Here is a 26,981-nt window from a genome sequence, read left to right as displayed (position 1 = left end):
GAGACAGGGGGAGAGTAAACACTCCTTTACTGCCTGTGCGTTCACATTATCTGCTTCCCACAGCAGCGCTTGTGAAGCACAAATTATTTTTTGTTAAACGGCACAAGCCGGCCACTGTCAGCACTCAAGAGGGCCCCGCAGGCTGTATGAACAGGCAGCTCCCTGCCCGGCTCACAATCAAAGCTTCCTTGGGCACCTCAAGACGGGTATAACTTGTATCCGAACATCTCAGGAGATGCAAGGATGCGCAAAGGGTTCATCTGAGGACACAAGGGTGGCTTTAAACAACAACAAAAAATGTACTTCCCTTCTCTTCCCCTCCCACCTCTTAAGCAAATGCCAAAATATAACAAAAAAGAGAGACGTCTAAATACTTATTAAATGTCATGCTAGTTGCTTAAACGTAATAATTGCAGGAAAGAGAGAAAGGGTCATAGGACTGGAAAGGGCACATTTCCTCGTGAAACAAGGGGGAACAGTGCCTTCACAAGGGCACTACTGTGGGCAAGCACATGAGCTCTCTAGAGAAGTGTTATTGCTATATGGAAGAGCACCCAGTTGCATGAAAGAGTTTGCATCTTCAGTTCCATTTAAAAGGATTTCAGGTAGCAGGTACTGAGAACAGCCTCTCTCTACCTAAGGCTGCCGGTCAGAGGAGGCGATATGGAGCTAAATGGATTGATACGGCAGCTGTGTGTTTCGGCAGGGGCAACACACTCGCAGAAGTTCACCCGGTCCTGGATATCTCTGAGTCAAGTAAGTTATTGGGAAAGAATTTCAGTGTCTAAGAAGGGCTAATTTAAATCAGTGGAGCCAAACTTACTGACCTTCATAATATTTTTTTAAAAAACCCACAGACTTCATATCATGCATTTTTGGTAGGCGTATGTTTTGCTACCCGCCCTCCCCAGATAGCTACAGAAATAGGCGCAAGAGTGAGAGAACAGCATGGGTTTCATACCATGTCTTGCTCTTGGTCTTCTTGATAATCGTCCATCAGATCGTCTGCAGCCTTTCTTTGTCCAACAACATTCTGGAGGAGGGAAAAGACAGAAATAGGGAGCGGAGACACTCGTCAGTCCAGCCATATAGGCTTATCTCTTGCTACAGAATAGCAAAGAGGTCTCGGGAAATGGTGGGGTTATTGAGAGCCAGGGACATGCCAGAACTCAGCCCCAACACTGCCTGCAAGGCATAACAAAGAAGAGAAACACCTCCAAAAATTAGTAGTCTGTTTTCCTAGCCAGGGAATGACCTCCACTGAAATCTAGAATTATGGAACAGAATATCTTGGATGAAGCTGGCTATTGGAAGACATTTTCTGCCATGAGATATGATGATGGCCACAGTCTCAGAGGGCTTGGGGAGGGGGAGAGGTAAATGAGTTCATAGAGGATCAATAATTCATGTTTTGAGCCCCGACAGAAAATGGAAACTCCTCGTATAGGAGCAGTGTACCTCTGAATACCTGATGATGTGGTCAGACAACTGGAGGGGGGGATTACATTCATGTCCTGCCTATCGGCTTCTTAGAGGAATTTGGTTGCCATTTGTTAGAAACAGAATCCTGGACTAAACTTGCTCCAGCAAGAGAATTCTTATGTCCTTAGAAAGAATTAGACAAATTCTTGGAGGTTGGTTGATGTCTATTAGGGGCTATTAGCTGAAATAGCTAAGTGGAACCTCCATGTTCAGAGGCACTGTACCTCTAAAATATAGAATCTGGTAATAAATTAATACTGCCATTGTGACCCCATCAGAAATGGACGCTGGACTAGAAGGAGTATTCCTGAATGTTGGTTTTAGCCATGTTCGTTACACATGGAACCTCCATGTTTGGAGGCAGTATACCAATGAACATCAGTTGCCGAGGGATAAACAACCGCAGAAAGTTTTGGTATCATGGCCTTGTTTGGGAGCTTCCCAGAAGCCTCTGGCTTCCCACTGTTGGAATCAGGTTGCTGGAGCACGATGACTCTTTGGTCTTAAACAACAACGCAGTAATTTACGTTCTTAGGCAGGCTTCAGTCCTCGCTCGACTTAGAAATTAAAACCCTGACTTGGCCACCACCTAAACACTTGTTCAAACAAGTATCCTAACAGATATACGGTTAGCCTGTCCTCCATGGCAGTTTAGCCCCTACTACGCAAACCAGTAGAAGTTTTAGGATTGAACAGAATGCTTTACTGTGAACTTTTGCAATTTATTCTCCCGCACCATCAGAATCCAACCCAGCCCCTGTAATTTGGAATCAAGCTCGCGAAAACCAACAACACAGCACACCAGTCCAGAGCCCAAAGTAGCCACATACGAAGTTTTATGCTCGAACGCCGTCTCCTGCGTACTCTTTGACTTTTAAAAGAACACGCTGCCAACCTACCAATTTCCTTTTTAGATTTCGACATGTAAAATGCTGCCTTGAGGAGCAAGTGACATGGAGAAGGCCGCGCAACCTGTCAAAACAGGCAAGCGTTTCTTAGCTTGTTTCAGGGATAATAGTCTGGAAGCAAGCCAGGAAGCAGAAGGGCAGGTATGAAGCAACGGGCAGTCCGAGGACATTTCAATCTGTGCTCGAACAAGAGATTGCTCACACTGTGGGCCAGAGCCGGGAGTTTTATGATACCAGGTGGGACCGCAGCGGTTCCCCCTTTCTTACTTGACCTCTTTGAGCCGACAGCTGCAATATCACCTTCTGTCCAGATGCAGTGGTGGTGCTGTAGAGCAGCAAATCATTTTCTTAGTATTAGAGAGGAAAGCATTCGCTTTCTGTAACTAGGCAGGGATTCCCAGTCTTTTTGAGGCGGCGGCCATCTTTGGAATTTTGACACAAAGTGAGGGGCGCAACCACAAAATGGCTATCATTAGGAGGTAGAGCCAACCACAAAATGTTAGGGAGGGAGGTTACGTATAACTGTAATAGTAACTCTTCAGCATTTCTGGCTGAAGCGCTGCTTAACAGGATGATTTTTTTAAATGGACTTTTAAAAAAATACTGTCTTGTGTACACCCAGCAAAGATCCCTGTGCAATGGTGGCAGTTTATTTTAAATCTGCACAGCCAATCAGATCCCCAATGGCCAATCAGAAAACCTGCTGGGCATAAGCCCCATACGGCCTTGCCAAACACTTGGTAAATGCCAGGAAAGGTGCCCGTGGTCACCACAGTGCTACTGGGTGCAATATTGCAGACACCTTTACTAGGATCTCCAGATCAAGACTTTAAAAAAAATTATTAAGAGTTTTATATAATTAAAAAATAAGCCTAAAAACACTACAATTACACTCATACATACTAATAAACAGGGCTTTTTATCAGCTGGAATGCGGTGGAATGGAGTTCCAGCACCTCTTGAAGATGGTCACATGGCCGGTGGCCCCGCCCCCTGATCGCCAGACAGAAGGGAGTTTAGATTGCCCTCCGCGCTGCTCCAGCGGCACAGAGGGCAATCTAAACTCCCCTCTGTCTGGTGATCTGGGGGTGGGGCCACCGGCCATGTGACCATTTTTGCTGAGGGCGATTTAAACTTTAAAAAACTCCCCCCTTGTTCCAGCTGACCCAAAGTGACGTCATTGTGCAGTCCTGAGTTCCTCCACTGAGTTCCACCACCTCTTTTCCCAGAAAAAAAGCCCTGCTAATAAAATAAACAAAAACAACTAATCAACAAAGAATAACAAACATACATAATACAAAGAAAAACAATAAAAGAAAAACAATCTAAACTAAAAAGTTTTTGATTATCTCCAAAACAAATATTTGTATCATGTCAAATTTACACTTTCTCTAGATAATGATTAAAAGTTCTCTTTTTCCTAAGGTCAAAATCCCTTAGTCCATAAATCCACAAATCATCAAATTATTATCTGTTATCTATCTATTATCTGTCTATCTCCCGATCAAGACTTGACAGACTCTGAGCCTAATGTGCAAAATTAAGTGGTTACCGTTTGGATCTTCTCTTTTGTGGCATCTTTAGCTGGTTGGTCGGTATGGCCAAGTTGACCAGCTTGGCCTGCTTTCTCTTCGAAGTCAGGCCGCTCCAGCTCTGCCTCTTCAAACTCGTCTTCTCCTTGATTGTTGGGGTCCTGGGCAGGGTCTGCAGCATCGTCAGGTACCTGTATAGGATCAGGGAGTTGGTGATATCCACGTAGAGCCCCATGCCTAGTGACTTTCTACTGGCATTATGGGCTCACTTCTAGGGATGTGCGTTTCGGCATTCAGAATGCCGAAAGAATGCCGAAACAAAAGTGTTTCGGCTTCTTTCAGGGAATGCCGAAACGTTTCGGGGAATCCCGAAACGTTTCGGGTAGCCGAAAGAAAAAAGCCGAAACGTTTCGGGATTCTTTCGTCTTTCATTCGGCTTTTCAATGGGAAAATGCCTCCGTCTTCCCGGACGTCTGGGGGAGGCATCTTCCCACCGAATAAGCCCAAAATTGGTGGGGACCTTCCTCTAACCCTTCTCTAACAACCACCCAAGTTTCAGACAGATTGGACTTTGGGGGGCCATGTTATGGCCCCCCAAAGCAGGTCCCCCCATCCTCCCATAAAGGAGCATCTTCTTCATTATTTCCTATGGGGAAAAAATGAAGAAGCAGGCTTCCTTTGCCAGGGGTGGCATTTTGCATGCAAAATGCCCCCTTACCCTCAGGGGCCCTTCTCCCACCCCTCCTCCCACCCCCCACCAAGGCTCAGCCTGCTCCCACTTGGGGGGGCCATTTCATGGCCTCCCCAAGTAGGTGCTCTAATCTCTACCACTGACAGCTGGGGGAGGCTTGTGTTGCCAGGGGTGGCATTTTGCATGCAAAATGCCCCCCAACCCTCTGGGGCCCTTCTCCCACCCCTCCTCCCACCCCCCACCAAGGCTCAGCCTGCTCCCACTTGGGGGGGCCATTTCATGGCCTCCCCAAGTAGGTCCTCTCAGCCCCTAAATTCCACCCCTTACAGCTCCACACAAACCCAATTCCCCCCAGCTGCCACACACAGACCCAAATCCCCACATTAGCCCCTCACAGACCCAAATCCACCCCCACCTGCCCCACACCCATAACCCCAGGAACAGGCTGGCAAAGGCCAGCCCTCTCCCTTTGTTCCCTATGCTGGGAACTTCTAAACTCTCTTTCCCTGGGCAATTCTGCACAGCCCAGGGGTGCCACAATGGTGGGCACACTTCTGAGTGCCAGCTGGTCCCTGTGAAAGAGCACCTGAACCACAGACACCCTCCCTCAAATTCCCCCACCACCTACAGAGATGGCTGGCCAGCCAGCCCCATTGTTCCCTATGATGGGAACCAACTGCACAACAAAGAATAAAACAAGAACAACACAAAATAAAGTTTTTAAAAAATTATTTTCTCCCTTCCAAAGTACAAGTAGGCAAAGCATTATGACACATTACACCAGCAGTCCCCCACACAGAAAAATAACACAACTCACTTAACATCAGAGAATCACAAAGCACGATTCCTGTCAAAAACACTTTATTTCTTGAACAGCTTTAGGCTACACAGCAGGGGGGGAACACCAAAGGGCATGGCAGCAGTATCTTACACAAAAATAACACAACTCACTTAACATCAGAGAATCACAAAAGCACAATTCCTGTCAAAAACACTTTATTTCTTGAACAGCTTTAGGCTACACAGCAGGGGGGGACACCAAAGGGCATGGAAGCAGTATCTTACACAAAAATAACACAACTCACTTCACATTAAAGAATCACCCCAAAAAATTGCTGTCAAAAGCACTTTATTTCTGTAACTGCTTTAGGTTACACAGTAGGAAGGCACCACAGAGCAGGAAAGCAGTGTACTACACAAAAATAACACAACTCACTTCACATCAGAGAATCACACAAACACAATTGCTGTCAAAAACGGTGAAGTGGGTTGTATTATTTTTTGTAGTACATTGCTATCATGCCCTTTTGTGCCCTCCTACTGTGTAACCTAAAGCTGTTCAAGAAATAAAGTGTTTTTGCCAGGAATTGTGTTTTTGTGATTCTCTGATGTTAAGTGAGTTGTGTTATTTTTGTGTAAGATACTGCTTCCATGCCCTTTGGTGTTCCCCCCCTGCTGTGTAGCCTAAAGCTGTTCAAGAAATAAAGTGTTTTTGACAGGAATTGTGCTTTTGTGATTCTCTGATGTTAAGTGAGTTGTGTTATTTTTGTGTAAGATACTGCTGCCAAGCCCTTTGGTGTTCCCCCCTGCTGTGTAACCTAAAGCTGTTCAAGAAATAAAGTGTTTTTGACAGGAATCGTGCTTTGTGATTCTCTGATGTTAAGTGAGTTGTGTTATTTTTCTGTGTGGGGGACTGCTGGTGTAATGTGTCATAATGCTTTGCCTACTTGTACTTTGGAAGGGAGAAAATAATTTTTTAAAAACTTTATTTTGTGTTGTTCTTGTTTTATTCTTTGTTGTGCAGTTGGTTCCCATCATAGGGAACAATGGGGCTGGCTGGCCAGCTATCTCTGTAGGTGGTGGGGGAATTTGAGGGAGGGTGTCTGTGGTTCAGGTGTTCTTTCACAGGGACCAGCTGGCACTCAGAAGTGTGCCCACCATTGTGGCACCCCTGGGCTGTGCAGAATTGCCCAGGGAAAGAGAGTTTAGAAGTTCCCAGCATAGGGAACAAAGGGAGAGGGCTGGCCTTTGCCAGCCTGTTCCTGGGGTTATGGGTGTGGGGCAGGTGGGGGTGGATTTGGGTCTGTGAGGGGCTAATGTGGGGATTTGGGTCTGTGTGCGGCAGCTGGGGGGGAATTGGGTTTGTGTGGGGCTGTAAGGGGTGGACTTTAGGGGCTGAGAGGACCTACTTGGGGAGGCCATGAAATGGCCCCCCCCAAGTGGGAGCAGTCTGAGCCTTGGTGTGGGGTGGGAGGAAGGGTGGGAGAAGGGCCCCAGAGGGCTGGGGGGCATTTTGCATGCAAAATGCCACCCCTGGCAACACAAGCCTCCCCCAGCTGTCAGTGGTAGAGATTAGAGCACCTACTTGGGGAGGCCATGAAATGGCCCCCCCAAGTGGGAGCAGGCTGAGCCTTGGTGGGGGGTGGGAGGAGGGGTGGGAGAAGGGCCCCAGAGGGTTGGGGGGCATTTTGCATGCAAAATGCCACCCCTGGCAACACAAGCCTCCCCCAGCTGTCAGTGGTAGAGATTAGAGCACCTACTTGGGGAGGCCATGAAATGGCCCCCCCAAGTGGGAGCAGGCTGAGCCTTGGTGGGGGGTGGGAGGAGGGGTGGGAGAAGGGCCCCTGAGGGTAAGGGGGCATTTTGCATGCAAAATGCCACCCCTGGCAAAGGAAGCCTGCTTCTTCATTTTTTCCCCATAGGAAATAATGAAGAAGATGCTCCTTTATGGGAGGATGGGGGGACCTGCTTTGGGGGGCCATAACATGGCCCCCCAAAGTCCAATCTGTCTGAAACTTGGGTGGTTGTTAGAGAAGGGTTAGAGGAAGGTCCCCACCAATTTTGGGCTTATTCGGTGGGAAAATGCCTCCTCCAGGCGTCCTGGAAGACGGAGGCATTTTCCCATAGAAAAAAGCCGAAAGAATGCCGAAATAATGCCGAAAGAATCCCGAATCCCGAATCCCGAAAGAGATTCTTGTTTCGGCTTTCAGCTTTAACGATAGAGAATTTTCTTTCGGCTTTCTACTTTCGGCTATAGCCGAAAATTTTTGGCTTGCACACCCCTACTCACTTCCATAAATTGTACATAGTAAGGATGTTCAACAGGTTATTAGCTTGAGTTTATTACGAGAGGGGCAGTGGTGGAGAATCTGCTTGGCATGAAGAAGGTGCCAGAATCTTCAGTTAAAAGGATCAGGAAATGGGTGATGTAAATACCTCCACCTGAGACCTTGGAAATCTGCTGCCAGTAGACAATACTGACGTTGATGGACCAATGGCATGATTCAGTATAAAGCAGCTTCATGACTTCATGTGATCTCGAGCGACTGTGACCTGAGCTGAAATCTCACCTTGGCCATGAACTCATTCAGCCACTCTCTCTTGGATCCAGTCCTCTTGTCTGCAATATAGTGCTAATAACACTGCTCCCCACAACAGCATTGTTGTGAAGATTACTTTTTTAAAAAATTAAGTTTTATTAACATTTTTAAACTTAATTATAAAAAAAAATACAACCCCCCCCACATATATTGCCGAAGGCTTTCACGGCCGGAGAACAATGGTTGTTGTGGATTTTCCGGGCTGTATAGCCATGGTCTTGGCATTAATGGCAAGACCATGGCTATACAGCCTGGAAAATGCACAACAACAACAAAAACCCATATTTCTTAAAGATAAAGCAAAAAGGAGAAAAGGTCAAAAAGAGAAAAAGGAAAGAAAAAAATGTTATATGAATAGGAACGCATACCAATTTTCTCTTTGAAAAAGTGCAACAATATTACATGTTCTGTACTAACTCTAAAATTACCATAAGTGACTACTTCTCCTTGCCATCTAAACATTCTTTCCCTCTCCCTAATCTTCGAAAGCACAAATCCTTCATTCATCTCTTTCTGTTTCTCACAAAAAGTCTAGAAGGGGCTTCCAGATAATCAAATTTATTTAATATCTTCTCTCCCTGATCAAAGACGTCCGTTTGTTGTGAAGATTACTGAGATAAGGGACAAGAAGCATTTACAAATATGCTATGTAAAGCCTAATCAACTTTACCACTGCAGCTCGCCTGGTTAATGGCTATAGCTAGAGCTATCCCTCATTAATTTTCTAACTCTTTTTCCCTAAGCAAGTTAGATGACATGACCACAGGCAGACCTGGAAATTGGAAAGAGTACATGGCGGGGGGGGGGGGGGGGAGGCCTGCTTGATGGCAAGGCCTGCTACTCTTCACTTCTGCTCCTCTACACATGTACAGCCTTCGGATCCAATGATCTCACACAGGAAACTGCCTTACATTGCATCAGACTTTTGGTTCAACAAGGTTAGTGTTGTCTATTCAGACAGGCAGTGGCTCTCCAGACTCTTGGGCAGAGGTCTTTCACGTCACCTCCTACCTGATCCTTTAAACTAGGGATGCTGAGGATTGAACCGGAGACCTTCTGCACGCCGAGCAGATGCCATACCACTGAGCCACATATCCTTCCCCCAAACTCCGGGCAAGCTGCCTGTTCTGTTTCTTTTTCAGGTGCTTTGCATGTTTGCCTGCTCATAGCTTTGTCCAGTAATTTAAAAAGAATTCGCACTTCAAAAACTGCTCCAAGAAGGTTGCTGCATGACCAACACAAGGGCCAGCTGATCAGCACTTTGTACAGTCCGGCCGGTGGACGCAGCTTCACAAATGATACAAAGGCTGTCCAAGAAGAGCTGTGCTCTCTGGGTTTCAGCTACAAACCAGAAGACGTGGTTTACCCTGTGTTCAATCTAGGGCATAAAGTTGCATGTGTCCCCCAAATGTGCTGACAGGCTTCTACACCAAGCTTATCACTCAAAATTATGCACAGCATGTATTTATTTACATTATTTATAGTCCACCTTTCTCACTGAGACTCAAGGCAGATTACAGAGTAAGTTAGAGAGTCCAGTAGCACCTTTAAGACTACAGCTCTTTTAGTCAGATGCATCTGATGAAGAGAGCTGTGGTTCTCGAAAGCTTATGCTACAATAAAGTCGGTTAGTCTTAAAGGTGCTACTGGACCCTTTACTATTTTGCAACTACAGACTAATACGGCTAACTGAGTGTAAGTTAGTACAGTCAATTTCAAAAACATTTCAAGAAACAGTGTAATTGAGTATATAAAGGCCAATCTGCACCCTAAGCAAATTACGCATAGTACGAAGAAGTACTCTGTCCTTTTACCAACCAGTTCCATTGGGCAATGCTCCTCAGAGCAAACGGTCTTGTTACAAGATGAACGTCATGGAAAGCTTGCATTAACAAAGGACCTATGTTGCATTCACAAGTGCATAAATCTTAGCTTACCAAAGTCAATCAACAGGAAAGCTATCCACTGCTGAAGTTAACTAATGTTTTGAATTTTGACTTTGAATTTGAGTGAATATCAGACATTTCCAGGTTTAAACAGTTTGGACCTTGTTTTTATGTCCCAAGTGGCTTTTCTGCTCCATCCAGAAACGACAGTTTCCCCTCCTCTTACCATTGGTTCCTGGAGGACCGATTCCTTCCGAGGATGTGAATTCTCTTCTCTCTCAATCATACCAGCATCTGCACACACAAACACACACCAAGGTACTGGCATTAGGCCTTGCTGTTTCTCATAATTTCTTTCCAGCTTCCCTACAACCCCACCAGTTTCTTGATTTCACCATCACAATGAACATCACAAAGGCACCGCTGAGATTCCCACATTGTCATCTCGATTTCTACTGGCCTGGCTGCAAAGATAAGCATTTCCAAAGTGTGAAGTAGTATGGCGCAACGTTTAGGGTGGTGGATTAGTAGTGGAGAGATCCGAGTTCAAACTCTAACTCTGCCATGAAGCTCACTGTAGGACCTTAGGCCAATCACACTGTCTCTGCCTAACCTACCTCACAAGGTCGTTGTGAGGATAAAGTAAAGCAATGGCAAACCGTGTACAAAACCCTGAGATCGTTGAAGGAAGGGCAGGGCGGAGAGTCAGGCCATGATCTTACACAGAATACAAATAATTGTCATTAAGATTACATCTTGAAACTTTTTCCTCTTTTTGATAAAAACAGATGGAAACTTCTGGAAAATCTGAACACTTGTAAACTATTTTTGGGTTATTTGGGTTCATTTGAATCATCTCCTCCACCACCAAGACATGGCTTGTGTTTTCTAGATTTCCCAATTCATTGACTGTGTCCAAGGATTGGCTCTGCACCAATTTCAGCAAAGATGGTTTTTGTTTTTTTGGGTAATAGGTTTAACTTGGAATATCTAGTTATTCTATAATGCGTACATCCAAGATGTATCTCAGTTGCTGCAGCATATAAAATGGGCAAGCTACGCACTGCTTACTATTCAATCTCATGCACTTTTAGGTATGTAGGCAAAAGACAAGAGGCCCTTTTCCCCACTCCGAAACTGAACTTTTCTAGGGAACCTGGAGAATGATACCTCCGGCAAGTTGAACCTAACGTGATTTTAATAATGCATCTCCAGAAAGGTTCAAACAGGGACAACGTTTTGCCACAGGCAGACAACAGGGCCTAACCTCAGGAAATAGAGACATCATACATAATACTGACAGATATAATCCTGGCCTGTGTCTGCAATCGTGACTGGCATAGTAGGGTTGTTAAGGAGTTACAGGATAATGTTTGTGGAAATACACTAAGTGTTACTTATAGGAAGGGAGGAACTACATTATTGAGATTTTGCTTGGATTCATTCAACACCCAAGGAATCCACAAAGTTTCCAGAAACAAGAGCAGAGAACAGTGGTCTGCAGATGTGTTTTTCTTTGTTCGTTTATTTGTTTAGTGCCACAGGTGATGATTCTTGCACGGGCGACACAGGTGGACGCTAAGACCATCGTGAGATATATCGGCCAGATTCCAATACAGGCAGAGGACTGAGTCAGGCAGCGGCTCCTCCTTGCTAATCAGTATGTTCAGGATGCCATTTCTCCCCTTGGGCAAGAGGCAGTCTGGGCGGTATCCATGGAAACAACACAGCGGCACAACCAGTCAAGACTGCTGCTTACGGCCTAGCTGGCAGGCTACGGGCCTACATGGCTGCGTCTTCCATTGCCATGGCAACGAGCAGGCCTACTTTCTCCAGGGAGGCAGGACCGGGGGATATGATGTTGGGCCAGAAGCTACTATATGGGGCTGACCACTTCTGCTGTTGCCATGCAGAAGGCTGGGTGCCCGGGCTGGCTGGCCTCTTCCCCAGCCACTTCTTCTGGCTGGTGGAGGTGCTCAGGAGGCTGAGTAGGTGGTCTGGGCAGGCAAGCTGCCTGGGAGAAGGAGGGGGAGGTGGCGGCACCAGGTGTCCGGTATTTGGAGAACATTTCCCCTCAATAGTCCACAAAAGTATTGGACTGCCCAGGTGAAAACCAGAACCTGGAAACCCCATTTGACAACATCCAGGTAGTTACTGGATATCTCCCAGAATTACAACTGGGCAAGCGCCTCTGCAGGTTTCCTGTCGAGGGGAAGATTGTAACTCTCTCTCCGCTGACTTGCCTAATGCTGTTTGCCATCTCCCATCCTCTGGGACGTACCGGGTTTCATTCAGCAACATGGGCCGCCAAGTAGAATTGGCATTTCCTTGTACTGAATTTTATGTTTTAATGTGCTTTTAATGTGGCTTTATTACATGGGCTGAATCCACACATCCCGGAATAGCGCTAAACTGTTGGGACAATCGTGTCTTCCTGGCGCAATTTCTGATGTCATCGCGCCATGATTCTGCTCTCGTGGCACGATGACGTCAGGAATTGCACTAGGAAGACACTATTGTTTCAACAGTTTAGCGCTATTCCGGGACTTGGGGATTCAGCCATGATATTATCTGCTCTGAGCCCACCGTCGGAGAGTGGACTATAAATTTAATAAAAATAACTGATCTCCAGGCCACAGAGAAAATGTTCTCCTGGAGAAAATGGCAGCTTTGGAGGGTGGACTCTGTGGCATTATACCCTGCTGAGGACTCCCCCCCCCGCCGCCCGCCCAAGTCATGCCCTCTTCAGGTTCCACCCCAGGAATTTCCAGGATCTCCAGGAATTTCCCAACCTGCAGTTGGCAACCCTATGGTTATCTGTACAGGTACATGTGGTTTATAAACAACCTAAAACTGGCAGTCCTGGGCTCTGTCTAGCTGCGCCTATAACCTCCCTGTTGATGCTGTATCCCCTGACCCAACTCATCATGTCCCATGGGAACAAAAACACACTCCCATCCTCAATGTGAAAGCAACAGAGATTTGGGACAAAATGCCAACTCAGCTCTGGGGAATGGAGACTGGTTTGAACCTTCAATCTGCTCTCAGCCCTGACCTGTGGAACTCACAGTGACAGGATGTAGCCACGGTGGCTTTAAAAGGGAATTAGACAAATTCACAGAGGACAGTCCCACCAACAGTTATTAGTCACGATGGCTAAATAGACATTCAAAGTTCAGAGGCAGTGAACCTCTGAATTTGAGCTTTATAAACTTGCATTTATTTAACCTGTGGCATTGCTTATTGAAATGTCCTTAGTATTGACTGTACTAACCTCACACTATGTAATCCACCTTGAATCTCAGTGAGAAATGCGGACTATAAATGATATAAATAAAATAAAATTTAAAAATAAATATTGGGCGATGCTTTTGGCCTCTTTGCACCTGGTTGGCCTCTGGGGGAAAGAGGATACTTGAACAGAAGGATCATTCATTAGTCTGATCTAACCAGGCCTTGCCTGTTTAGAGACGCACCACTTTAACGACCATGGCATTAGAGATTAGAGCGGGGTAAGGACGTCCTGAACCAAAGTAAAAGTTTGCATCAACACATTCAGGGCTCTTAAGGGGAAAGCTGGCTAGATGACCTGCTTAGACCGTCTCCCAGTTCCGTGGGTTTTTTGCTTTTCTCCCTCCTCCTTGAAGTAAGGATTAAGCAACCAAAAAGATCCAATTAGATAGCTTCGTAGCAGGGGCAGAAAAGCCTCTCCCTCAGGTATTAATCCAAATTAAAGACAGGGAGGTCAGACTTCCTGTGTTCCCCTCTGCCCCACTCAGTTTGAATCCTCCTCCCTGCCAGGATTTTGGCTGTGATGTGAAGCAATTAGTGCAATCCTTTGGGGTGGGGGGGGGGAGGACTTGTTGAAAGCGGGTCGAATCAAAGCAGAAGGGACCAGCTGTGGCACTCCCTGGAGAAGGGCAGAGTGGTTCCCTTGCCAAATGAGGCCCTTGTTTTCTTTCCCATGTCCCCCCACTCCCACCTAACTCTTTGGTAGGGTGCCAGTGCTTCCCCAAGCTCACAGCAACCATCTGCTTCCTTCTTCCACTTCCTAGATAAAGGGTGGCCAGATCCAGACACCACAGTTCTATGAAAAACCCTCTACTGAAAATGGTAATGGGCTTTTCCCCAACTGGAGAATGCAGAAGTCACTCTACGTTTTGGGATTTGGATGACAAGGCCAAAGAGGGGAGTTATACACCTTCTACACCAAAGAGATGCTGTCTGGATGAAGCCCAAGGTGGCTTGCCATAGGCAAGCTGCAGGATTTTATGTGGCACTGGCCACAGAATTGGCCAGTTTGGGAAATTCCTGGAGGTTTGGTGGGGGTGGAGCCTGGAAAGGGTGGGGTTTGGAGGAGGAAGGGACCTCAGCTGGGTATAATGCCTTATAGTCCACTCCCCAAAGCCGCCATTTTCTCCAGGGGAACTGATCTCTGTGGCCTGGAAATCAGCTGAATTCTGGGAAATCTCCAGCTGCCACCTAGAGATTGGCAACCCTACACAGAACTCAAGAACTCCAAGAGCCAGCATAGTGCACTGACTAGTATGTTGAACTAAGACTGGTGAGACCTGCATTCAAATCTCTCCTCCCCGAAGCCCACTAGATGACCTTAAGCCAATTTTGATTTCTCAGCCTAACCTACCTTTCAGGGTTGTTGTGAGGATAAAATAGAGGGAGAAGAAGCATGAGCACCACCCAGAGTTCCCCGGAGGACATGAAATAAAACCCTTAACACAGAGAATGGCTACAAAAGCTTAGCTTGCCGAAGCTCCTTCTTCTAAGGCAACCTGCTTCTTTTCTTCACTCACATCCAGTGCCTGCCCAATATTCAGGTCGTGACAGAGGTGTGAGCCACCATCATATCTAACGTGCATGTAGTGCCACAAGCAGATGCGCGAGTGACTCATTCATCTCCTTTCTCGGCTTTGCTACAGTGCCAAAAAGCTGCTCTGTAGATAAACTCCCATGATGGACAGCCAGGTGCCCGAGCAGCTTACCCAGCCCCCAACTGGATTCTTATTTGGTCCTCAGCGTATCGCCCAGTCCCAAGAATCATGTCCCCTTTCAGGGTGCACCCGAGCCTTTTCTCCCCAGCCGGGATACTGTCGAAGGATCTCGTATGAACAAGAAGAAAAGGCTTTCAAAGATTGCTGCACATCTTAGCTGCTCAGTCCCATGTGCAAAGCAACATAAGCTAGAGAATTCTGCCACAGCTGGTGGGGAGGGCAGCATTTGTGTTGGGGAAGAAAGTCAGTGGACAGAGCCCAGAATTTAGTGTTGCCAGCCTCCAGGTGGTGGCTGGAGATCTCCCGCAATTACATCTGATTTCCAGGCCACAGAGATCAGTTCCCCTGGAGAAGATGGCTGCTTTGGACTCTATGGCATTATTCCCTGCTGAGGTCCCTCCTACCCCCGAGCCCCGCCCTCTCCAGGCTCCACCCTCCAAATTTCCAAGAATTTCCCAACTTGGAGCTGGCAACCATGGCCAAGATTCCTTCAGAATACTGACAGTCCTTGTTAACCAAGGAACTGCTCGCCGATGCGCCCACTCCCGGCTTCCTCCAGCTATCTCAGTAGAGATATCCCAGAAGCCTCTTCTGCTCTGCTTTCAAATCTACTCTGCCTGCCCACATAAGTGCTTTCTTAAGGCCAGATCCCCAAAGCTGTACCCATTTGAAGTTCCTCATCATCAGTTCCTCCTTTCCCAGTTTCCCAGTCAGCTCGCGGTTGCCGTTCAGCCCCTCGCTGTTGACCGGTTAGCATTCGATTGCGATTTGACAGCGTTTGCTCAGCTCTGGCAGGCAGGTGAAGGCTTTGAGGGTGCCCGGGCGCTTGTTCCTCATCCATCTGGGCATTCACTTTGTTCACGATGTCTTGCCAGCTAGAATGGAAGGAAAGAAAAAAACGTCAGAATGACTCTGGACTTCTCCCTGTTATGGATGGGTGAACACAATTTTTCAACAACACAGGCTTATCAGTTTGAAGCTGGGAAATAAGATCCCAAGCTACACTCCAGGAAAGAGGGAGGCTGACATTTTTATTTTGATGGATGAGCTGGGAAGCAGCCATTTGGGACAGTCTGTCCATAGCCCTGATAAATTATTCCTGGCCTTTGCCCCTTTGCACCTGTGCTTTAGTTTGCACATGGGCTTTGTCTTGGTGCCAAGTGCAGAAATTTTATTTTTGAGGGGATTGATCAAAAGTCATCTTGGAAGAAGTTTCAAACCTGTATTCCAAGTTCATTTTTAAAAAAAATTATTCATAGCCAAAATTCATAACAGCAGGAACAGGGAGGCCATGAAGCCTGAAAAAATTTCCCTCTAAATGGGGGAATACAATAGGATCTACATTCTACATGTAATATTTTTTCACCCTCATGAGGGCTACAAGTTGCCCTTTCTTTGAAAAATGAAAGTGGAGACTGGATTGATAGGCGCACTGTATGGTGCCCTCAGAGACTGGGCTGTTGGCAAAGTTAATGCAATGGTATCCCAGCCTACCGCTTCCACAGTCTCAGCCCGTACTCTGGAAAGATAAAGTTCTGGATGCAGCCACATCCTAATTGGCATCTATTTCCCTGCTGCATCCCGGACAACCATATAAACATGAAAAATAAGACAAAACCTTCCAGCTTCTCTGCTCTGTTAATGCGACAAAAACACAAGAAAGCCTCATTTCCAAAACACAGCTTAATACCTCTTACTGAGAGGATGTGAACTATCTCCATTACCAAAAAACGTGAGACTTGCTGGCTCCTTACACAAAAGCACAACCACACACCCAGAGTGTAATAGCCAGGGCTTTTTTTCAGGGGGAACGCAGGGGAACGGAGTTCCGGAACCTCTTGAAAATGGTCACATGGCTGGTGGCCCCGCCCCCTGATCTCCAGACAGAGGGGAGTTTAGATCACCCTCCACACCGCTGAGCGGTGCGGAGGGCAATCTCAACTCCCCTCTGTCTGGAGATCAGGGGGTGGGGCCACCAGCCAAGTGACCATTTTCTCCAAGGGCAACCCAACTGAGTTCCACCACCTCTTTTCCCAGAAAAAAAGCCCTGGTAATAGCTGTGGGCTAACACTATGAGAGTTTTGGCTCCTCCTTCCTATGAACAACACTCCAGCCCATCCGTCGTTGTGTGCTGACAGTTCTGACTCTGAGCAGTTGGAATGTTCATAAACATTCCATAATGGCTTCACAGCCAAGATAAAATGTGAGCTCTTTGAGAAGACTGCTGTGGGGGATGGTGGGTCATTCCCAAAAGGGCGATACCAAAAGGAATCAGACCTTTGATACTGTTTTTGGGGGGGCAGAGCAAAGGCAAGGGTTGGATTGATTTTATGGATATTGTAAGCTGCTTGGGAAGCTGTACAGAGTAGAAGACAGGGGTTGAAAAAACACCACAACCCATTTAAATAAATGGATACAGAAAGACAGTGAATCATTTCAATCAAGTGGAGTCTACCGCGCTTCCGGTTTGGGATTCATGGAGGTCTGAAGCAGCTCCATTTGCGGAGCTGACCGGACTGCCGTTTTAAGCGGCCGGCGGGGAAAATTTAGCCCGCGGCCGACTGCTCTCAGGCGGAGAGCAGGCAAAGAACGCTCAAGACCCTAGGGTGTGCTAGATCTCGGACGAGGGGGGGCTCTGCGCAAAGGGTCCCCTCCCGATCCTTGAGGTCCCACCCTGCGACAGGTCAGCTACGATCTCTGCGGCAGTTCTGGGGCCAATTCGGCTGGCATAAGACCTATATACCCAAGCTTCGATTGGGGAAAGAGGTGGAGAGGAGAAGTTATAATCGAAACAGCGATTACAGCCCGAGAAAAGTGAAAGAGAAGGTAAAGATCACTATCTTCTGATACGGGACAGATTGATAAAAACAGAGAGGAAGAAAAGTAGATTTTCAAACTGCAACAGGCTAATAATAAAGAGGGGAAGACTCGGCAAGAGTTGTATTTGGAAAGAGATTAAGTTTAAAGAAGTTATTAAAGAAATTGGACTATTGTTTTGAATACTTGCGGTTATGGAGCTGTGAGAAAAAGATACCATCGCGAGACCTACTGTGGGAAGTCGGGAGACAGGAAGTACGTAATAACAATAGAGTTGCTGGAGAGAAGCGGCCCTTGCCAGGGGGCAGGAAGAAGGGAATCGCCATCTTTGAAAGGGGAAGGGTCGCGGCTTCAGCGGAAAAGGAAGAAAGCCATTTTGGATTACAAAATCATAGAGGAACCATAGAGAAAAGACGCCCGACATTTTGGACTCTTTAAAAATTATTGGCAAGAAGACCGGGACATTTGAAATAAAAAGACATTTAAATTCTACGCCACGGAGTTAAGGAAGAGAGCGGACTCGTGGGAGCGAGCCAAAGCAAGCCCCACGATGTCAAAAAAAGAGTGGCAATCGGCAATAGAAAACCTGGACAAAAAACTTTTGGACGTGATTAAAGAACTTAAGGACACGAAATTGGAGCTGATTAAAGAGGTTAAAGAGGTCAAACAGACAGTAAAATCGGAGTTGTCAGAAGTGAAAAAAGGTATGGAAACAATACAAAGTGAACTACAAGGAACGCAGCAGAGAGTTAAAACAGTAGAAGACGCGATGGAGAACTTAGCAGGCACGCAACAAACAGAGATGAGACTGATGAGGGGAAGGATGTCGGTTGCGGAAACTAAACACATGGAGAAGCAGTTACGGTTTCGTGGTTTGCCAGAAGTGGAAGGAAAGTCAGCGCAAGAACAGATGACTGAGGTGTTAGCTGAATACCTGGGGAAGGAGGAGGAGGAAGTTGTGGCTATCCTTGATGTGGCATACCGTGTAAATTCGAGAATTGCAACCCAGAGGAAATTACCAAGAGACGTGATTGTGCAGTTTACGACACGAAATATGAAAGAGAAGATTGTGACAAAACAGTTTCAAGATCCATTGGAGATTGATGGCAAGACGATTATCATAATGAAGGAATTACCCAGGTCAGTGTTATTAGATCGGAAAAAATATAAAGTGCTAATTCAGATCTTGAAGGACATGAAAATCAGGTACAGATGGGAGTTGCCAGAAGGTGTGTCCTTTGAGTTTGGAGGGGCCAAAAAGCGTATCAGATCTGAGCGAGAGATGGAGCGATTTATAAGGGACAATGAAAAAGACTTACCAACAAGATTATGAGTATGGAGTGTAAAGTTTTATCTTGGAATGTAAATGGACTAAACTCACCAAACAAGAGAAAAAGTATTTTCCACTGGCTATTAAAACAAAAATGTGATATTGTTTGCTTGCAAAAAAACCATATTCGAAAGCAGGATGTAAAATTTTTAAAAATGGGGAAACTGGGCAATGAATTTGTAGCGGCCTCTAATAAGAAAAAAAGAGGAGTGGTGTTGTATATAAAAGAGGAGCTACAGCCAAAATTTGTAATAAAAGATGTGGAAGCCAGATTTATAGCAGTGGAATGTACATGGAACTTAAAAAAAGTATTGGTAGTCGGAATTTATGCACCTAACGGTGCAAAAGAGAGCTTCTTTGAGGATTTGAGGAAGCAATTAGATGAACTTTCATACGACCAGATAATTCTTGCTGGAGACTTCAATGGAGTGACGAACTTGGAACTAGATAAAAAGACATCAGCTGTACAAAAGAAAAGAGGATTGTTACCAAAGCTTTTTTTTGAGCTGATACAACAGGAGACTTTAGAAGATGTATGGAGAAGAGAAAATCCCAAAAGTAGACAATTTACTTTTTACTCTTCAAGACACTGTACACTATCGAGAATTGATATGATCTGGGCCTCAAAAGACTTAGCGTTATGGACTAAGGAGGTAGAAATAATGCCGATGGTAGGCTCAGATCATAATCCAATCATGTGGAAATTAGGGAGGAGGAGAAAAAGGAAAGCATGGAGAATAAATGAGGACTTGTTACAGGAAGGAGAGAACGTGGAGATGTTGAGAAGAGAGACAAAGTTCTTCATACAATATAACGTGAATAAAGAAGTACCAACTGACAAAGTTTGGGATGCCTAAAAGGCGGTAATAAGGGGCATACTAATGGACTTAAATGGCAGAGTGAGAAAAAAGAAAGAGGAGAAGAGAAGAGAGATTGAGGAGAAAATAAAAGCCAAAGAAATACAGTTAAAAAAGAGACCAGGGAAAAAGAAATTACATCAGGAAATTAAAATACTTCAAGAACAGTTGGAAGCAATGAATAATAAAGAATTGAAGTGGAACCTTAAAAGACTGAATCAGAAAGTGTTTGAAGGAGCAAATAAACCTGGAAAGTATTTGGCATGGCAATTAAAAAAGAGAAGGGAAAAGAAAATAATAAACAAAATATGTGAGGACAACAAAACGTATCTGGAACAGACTACCATTAGTAGAGCCTTCTACAAATTCTACGCTAAGTTATACAATAAGAAAGAGGTGAATAAAGAATCAATAGCGACATATTTGGAGAAAATGAAACTCCCAGTAATTTCGGAAGCTTGGAGAAATAGATTGAATAATGAAGTAACGGATGAGGAAATAAGTAAAGCAATACAATCTGCAAATCTAGGAAAGGCGCCAGGGCCAGATGGACTTACGGCTAAATTTTACAAGACAATGGCCAATGAACTGGCACCATTCCTAAAAGAGATGATCAATGGAGTTTTAAAGGATCAACGGATTCCAGGTACTTGGAATGAAGCGAATATATCATTGATCCCTAAAGAAGGCCAAGACTTGACAAACGTGAAAAATTATAGACCTATATCGTTATTTAATAATGACTATAAAATCTTTGCGAAGATACTGGCAGAGAGACTGAAGGGGTGGCTTTCGGAAGTTATTGAGGAGGAACAAGCAGGCTTTTTGCCAGACAGACAAATTAGAGACAACTTGAGGACAGTGATAAATGCTATTGAATACTATGACAAGCGTTGTGATAAGGAGGTTGGTTTCTTCTTTGTTGATGCTGAAAAGGCGTTTGATAATTTAAACTGGGATTTTATGTTTGCCACTATGGAAAAGCTACAAATGGGAGAAAGATTCATTAGAGCAATAAAGGAAATTTACAGAGACCAAAATGCAGCAATTGTGGTGAATGATGAAGTGACTAAGAAATTAGTTATAAGTAAAGGAACAAGACAAGGTTGCCCGCTGTCTCCGCTGTTGTTCATTTTGGTATTGGAGATTCTGATGATACAAATACGACAAGATGAAGAAATCCGTGGAATAAAAATAAAGGACTATTCTTATAAGGTCAGAGCATTTGCGGATGACATAATGCTAATTGTGGAAGACCCAATGGAGAACATGCCAAAAGTGATAGATAAGATTAAGGAGTTTGGGGACTTGGCAGGTTTTTATATCAATAAAAAGAAATCAAAGGTATTATGCAAAAACATGACTAAGCAAAAACAACAATTGCTAATGGAAATAACGGAATGTGAAGTAACAAATAAGGTGAAATATTTGGGAATTGAACTGACTGCAAAGAACATAGATTTATTTAAAAATAACTATGAAAAACTATGGACTCAGATAGAGAGAGATCTGATCAAATGGAACAGATTGAATTTGTCATGGTTGGGAAGGATTGCAGCAATGAAAATGAATGTGTTACCAAGAGTAATGTTTTTGCTACAGACAATACCAATCATCAGAGACTCTAAGCAATTTGAAAAATGGCAGAGGAAAATATCAGACTTTGTATGGGCAGGCAAGAAGCCTCGAGTGAAAATGAAAGTTTTACAAGATGCAAAAGAAAGAGGCGGAATGCAACTGCCCAATCTAAGACTTTACCATGACGCAATCTGCCTAGTGTGGTTGAAAGAGTGGATGACGTTAAAGAATAAGAAATTACTAGCCCTAGAGGGATATAAAAAAATATTCGGATGGCACGCATACCTATGGCATGATAAAGTAAAGGTGAACTCGATGTTCCTGCATCATTATATACGGAGAAGTTTATATACAATCTGGAAGAAGTACAGAATCTATTTACAAGAAGGAACCCCTTTGTGGGTAGTTCCATATGAGGTTATAGACCCGAGAGTTGTTGATAATGAGCAACAATGTTTAACTTACAAAGAAATAACTAGAAGTGAAGCATCTAAACTCAGAATAAAGACTCAGGAGGAACTATCACCTTATTATGACTGGTTCCAGTACAGACAGATTAGAGATTTATATAACTCGGACTCTGTAAAGGGAGGTATACGAACAGAGAATTCGGAACTAGAGCAGACCCTTCTTAAAGAGGACAAGAAAAGAATATCCAAGGTATACCAAGTACTGTTGAAATGGTATACTGAGGATGAAATAGTTAAAGTACAAATGGTGAAATGGGCCATAAACTTCAACAAAGAAATAACAATGGAGACATGGGAATACTTGTGGAAGACTACAATGAAGATAACGACATGCACCAGCATTAAAGAGAACATTTACAAGATGATTTATCGTTGGTACATGACACCAAAGAAGATTGCGCTAGGGAATTTGAATACTTCTAATAAATGCTGGAAATGCAGGAAGCACGAGGGCTCCCTCTACCATATGTGGTGGACTTGTGAGGTAGCTAGGCAGTACTGGGGGGAAATAATAAGAGAAATGAGTGAGATTTTACAATTTCAAGTAAATAAGAACCCAGAACTCCTGCTACTAAACCTGGGAATGGAGGGAATTCCAGCCCACCATAGGACGTTGATATTTTACATGACGGCTGCAGCTAGACTTTTGTACGCGCAAAAATGGAAAGTACAAGAAGTGCCAACTATTGAAGATTGGATTTATAAATTGTTGCATATGGCAGAAATGGATAAAATGACAAGAAAACTGAGAAATCTGGACCCAGGACAGTTCAACACAGACTGGAAGAAGCTGAAACAATATTTGGAGAAGAAATGGGAGGTGGGAGGAGAACTGTGGCAGTTTGAGAACTATTGAAATATAATAAAATGTAGAGGGGGGTGACTTTACCGGGGGGGAGAAGAGGTAAAAATGAATCTCTAAGCAGTTTTGTTACTAGATTGATATATATAGAATAATAAATAGAATATTGATAGAAAATAACTAACCACAAGGGTTAACTATAAGGATTGACTAACTAATAATATTTTCTTTTTGATTTTGTACAATGTACCAAACTGAATATGGTAATATGAAGGTATATATGAGTCAAATTGATTGATATCATATATAAAATATTAACGTAAACTAATATAATTAAAACAGAAAGAAGAAAATAGAATGAATAATATATAGAGTATAAGTTAAGTTGGTTGATATATATGATTGTATGGCTTATATAGTTTATATAGTTTATGTTATTCAGAAATATTTGAAAACGGAATTATGGGATAAATTGTTTATCTATTATGGGTACAGAGTATTAAAAATAGTCAAAGAAGTATTGCTTAGAATAAAAGGAGAATATATATTTGATTAGATAGAGGAATATATAAAGAGTAAGGGAAAAGGGACAAAGGGCTGGAAAACTGTTGGAAGTCAATAAAAAGGGGGGGGAAGGGAGGGGGTTAGAAATTGGTAAAGGGGAGAATTGATTGTAATGTGAAAATAATTGATACTAACCCAATAAAAAAATTTACAAAAAAAAATTCAAGTGGAGTCTACCTTGTGGCCAACAGACCTCCTACAGGAAAAGGAGGCTCTAGGTTCAATCTGATTTGCAGGGCAAACTCACCAAACCATCTAACCTCTATTTATTGCATTTTGATCTCATCCTTCCTTTGAGGAGCTCAGACCAGCACTCATAACTCTCCACTCCTGTTTGATCTTCCTAACAACCCTGTAAGGTAGACTAGGCTGGCAGAGAGAAAGGTTGCCCAGCATACTTTACAGCAAAGCGAGGATTCGAACTCAGGTCTCCCCTGCTGCATCCAAAGCAAAATGCCAGCTACAGCAAAATGCTTTTTAAACTGGATACTTATACTAGTTTCTTGGCAATAAGAGCTGCAGACTGAAAAAATAACCCAATGCTGTTCCTGATGTCACAAACATATAGATGAAGATGATGGCCACACCCTAAAGGAGGGAGGTTCTAGCTGACAGCCATTGACCTGAGGACACTTACCTCTGCACCTCGGGCTCACGCTCGTTTCCCCTGGAGGGTTCTTTCTCCAAAGCCTGTGCTTTTTCCAAAGCAGACTGGAGTTTGTAGCCATGCGCAATCCTTGGAGAATTCGCTTTTTCTACACTTTCTCCTTGCATAATCTTCATTACCTTTTGATCCTACAGGAAAAGAAGGCTCTAGGTTCAATCCCCAGCATTTCCAGTTAAAACTGATCTCCAGTGGCAAGGCTGGAAAAACCCTCTTCTTAGAGCTGCCAATCTCCAGGTGGGGCCAGGAGATCTCCCAGAATTACAACAGCTCTCCAGACAACAGAGATCAGTCCCCTTGGGGAAAATGGCTGCTTTAGAGGGTGGATTCTGCAGCATCCAATCCCTGCTGAGCTCCCAAGCTCTACCCCCAAATCTCCAGGAATTTCTGAACCCAGAGTTGCCAACTCTACCTCTTCCAATGCCTGACAAAGTAAACTCATGGCGGGGGATGGCACAACTCAAACATTAAGGTGAGCATGAAGGGATCTTAACCGGAGCTCAGTGGACTGTTCCAATGACAGTGCCTGGTTTAATTTAACAGCGCCTGGTTTAACAGCTGACATTGTTGATGCCAGCCAGGCACTCTTCCATCATGCCTGCACGCATCTCCAGTGGATAGCTCCACTACCCCCTTCTACAAACGGCCTCAAGCATGGGAGAAAAAGCACCTGTCTGTCTTCTCTCCGACATGCCTAAACATTGTGCCCGAAGAGAGACCTTACTCAAATTACATGCAGGAATGGTTGCACAGTGGGGTAAAAAGGGAAGGAAAAAATATATCAAAATTTAATTTTGCTCCCATTTTAAAGATTTCTATGCCTTTCCTGCCCTGAAAACCCCACCAGGGGTTGCCATAAGTTAGCTGTGACTTGACAGCACTCTCCACTACATGCCCTACCTGCAACCGTCAGGTTATCAGGGAGCCAAACAGCTGACACAAAACCCACTAACAAAATATAAGCAGAATTGATTTAAAGCCAATGCAACAACATAGCAGCCTCACAAGCCAGCATCCATAAAAACAGAGTTAAAAGTCTGTTCCCCAAGAGTAAGAGAGATAGGGAGCAAATAAAATAACCTAATACATTCAACGAATGCTTGGGTAAATAAATAAATTGGGTACCTCAAAGGGGCTCATTGGATCATAAATACTGTACAGTCCACCAGAAACTATGTACAGTCCAAAAGTTTTCATTACAAAATTGTGAACGCACATATATTATAGTGATCCTGATCTTGTCAGATCTCAGAAGCTAAGCCGGGTCAGCCTTGGTTAGTAGAGAGCCAGTTTGGTGTAGTGGTTAAGAGCACAGGACTCTAATCTGGAGCGCCGGGTTTGATTCCCCACTCCTCCACTTGAAGCCAGCTGGGAGACCTTGGGCTAGTCACAGTTCTCTGGAGCTCTCTCAGCCCCACCCACCTCACAGGGTGATTGTTGTGGGGCCTGCTTGCGGGGAGGGTGGAATATAAATATGATAAAATTAAAATAAATAAAATAAATAATAATAATATACTTTGTAAACCTCTTTGAGTGGGCATTAAGTTGTCCTGAAGGGCGGTATATAAATAGAATGTTATCATAGTAATTGGATGGGAGACCTCCAACAAAGATCAGGGTTGCAGAGGCAGGCAATGGCAAACCACTTTCCACCTCTGTGAGTCTCTTGCCATGAAAAGCCCACCAGGAGTCACCATAAGTCAGCTGTGACTTGAGGGCACTCTCTACCACTGCTACACGTTACCGCTGTAATTATTCAGTCCCACAGGACTTTTTAATCTGCAGTTCTCTGGCTCACCAAAAGGGGCAGCATAGCACAAACATTCCTAGTTCTGGTCCAGGAGCTTGCTCAGTCTCCAGTTCTGGCTCACAGGTCAACAGCCGGCATCAAAGGAGGAGCAGAATATTTATACACAGGGGAGCGTTCCATGCCACGTCAACATGTAGTCTCCGGCCCAGAATATTTGGAACCTCTCCCGTTTATTCTTACCTGGCTCGGGCTCTGCAGGCTGTTCACCGTCCTTGTGAAACGGATGACGTGGCTGTCCCTTTGGCCTGGCGGAGGCCAAAGTGCCAGAGGCAGGCGAGCTTCGTGGGGGGGTGCCAACTGGCCTGGTGGCACATTGTCCTGCAGCCTGGGTCCATCGTTGCCTTGAGAAACTTGGCCTCGAGGAAGGTTCTTTTCTTCCTGGTGTTTGGTATCCGGAACCTGAGCTACAAGGGCGATCTCTCTGGGAGGGGCAGCCTGTTCTAGGGGGCCGAGGGGTTGTTTTGCTTCATCGCCTGCAGAGGCCTAGAGAGAAGGGCAGGGGTGACAGCTGATAGGCGGGCAGGCATATAGCAACTACCCAGCTCACATTTTATTCTTGCCTTTCATGCATAATAATGATTCGCCTCCATTTTATGCTCACAACCAGGTAGATAAGGGTGCTAGAGAATTACTGGCCTAAGGTTACCTCTGGGTAACTGAGAGCCAGTTTGGTGTAGCGGTTAAGAGCTCTAATCTGGACAATTAAGAGCTCTAATCTGGAGAACCGGGTTTGATTCCTTACTCCTCCACTTGAAGCCACCTTGGGACAGTCACAGCTCTCTCAGACCTCTCTCAGCCCCACTCACCTCACAAGGTGGTTGTTGTGGGGGTAGTAACAACATACTTTGTAAACCGTTATGAGTGGGCGTGAAGTTGTCCTGAAGGGTGGTATATAAATCGAATGTTGTTGTTGTTGTTGTTATGATTAGGTTGGCCTACCCTATAGAGCTGTTGTGAAGATTACCGCTGGAATGCAGCTTGTCCCAAGGTCGGTTCCTGTCTGGCATTTCCAGTTAAAAGGATCTTAGATTTCAAGAAAGATTGAAAAGATTATTGTGATTGGGATTGTGATCATGATCGTTCATGATCGTGATCTTGATTATGAAAGACAAAGCCTGGTCTCCCCCAGTTCTAGTCGCAAACTCCAGCATTCTGGAGTTTTAGTATCTGAAGAAGGGGGCTTTGACTTTTGAAAGCTTAT

General features: G+C 44.7%; 1 protein-coding gene across 3 annotated transcripts in view; it reads right to left on the bottom strand.

Moving 5' to 3' along the window:
- Nucleotides 1–26,981, bottom strand: part of LOC129344858 (Golgi integral membrane protein 4-like) — a 63,341-nt gene that overhangs the window by 4,749 nt on the left and 31,611 nt on the right. For all 3 annotated transcript variants that reach the window (XM_055001765.1, XM_055001764.1, XM_055001766.1), the window contains 6 exons: nt 25,961–26,263; nt 23,944–24,101; nt 15,552–15,763; nt 10,106–10,173; nt 3,943–4,113; nt 962–1,033 (listed from right to left, as the gene is read on the bottom strand). In XM_055001765.1, the coding sequence (XP_054857740.1) occupies nt 962–1,033; nt 3,943–4,113; nt 10,106–10,173; nt 15,552–15,763; nt 23,944–24,101; nt 25,961–26,263 (984 nt within the window). The remainder of the gene's footprint in view (nt 1–961; nt 1,034–3,942; nt 4,114–10,105; nt 10,174–15,551; nt 15,764–23,943; nt 24,102–25,960; nt 26,264–26,981) is intronic.

This window comes from Eublepharis macularius, chromosome 17, assembly GCF_028583425.1.
Source record: "Eublepharis macularius isolate TG4126 chromosome 17, MPM_Emac_v1.0, whole genome shotgun sequence".
Lineage (NCBI taxonomy): Eukaryota > Metazoa > Chordata > Lepidosauria > Squamata > Eublepharidae > Eublepharis > Eublepharis macularius.
This window is presented reverse-complemented; position numbering and strand designations above follow the sequence as displayed.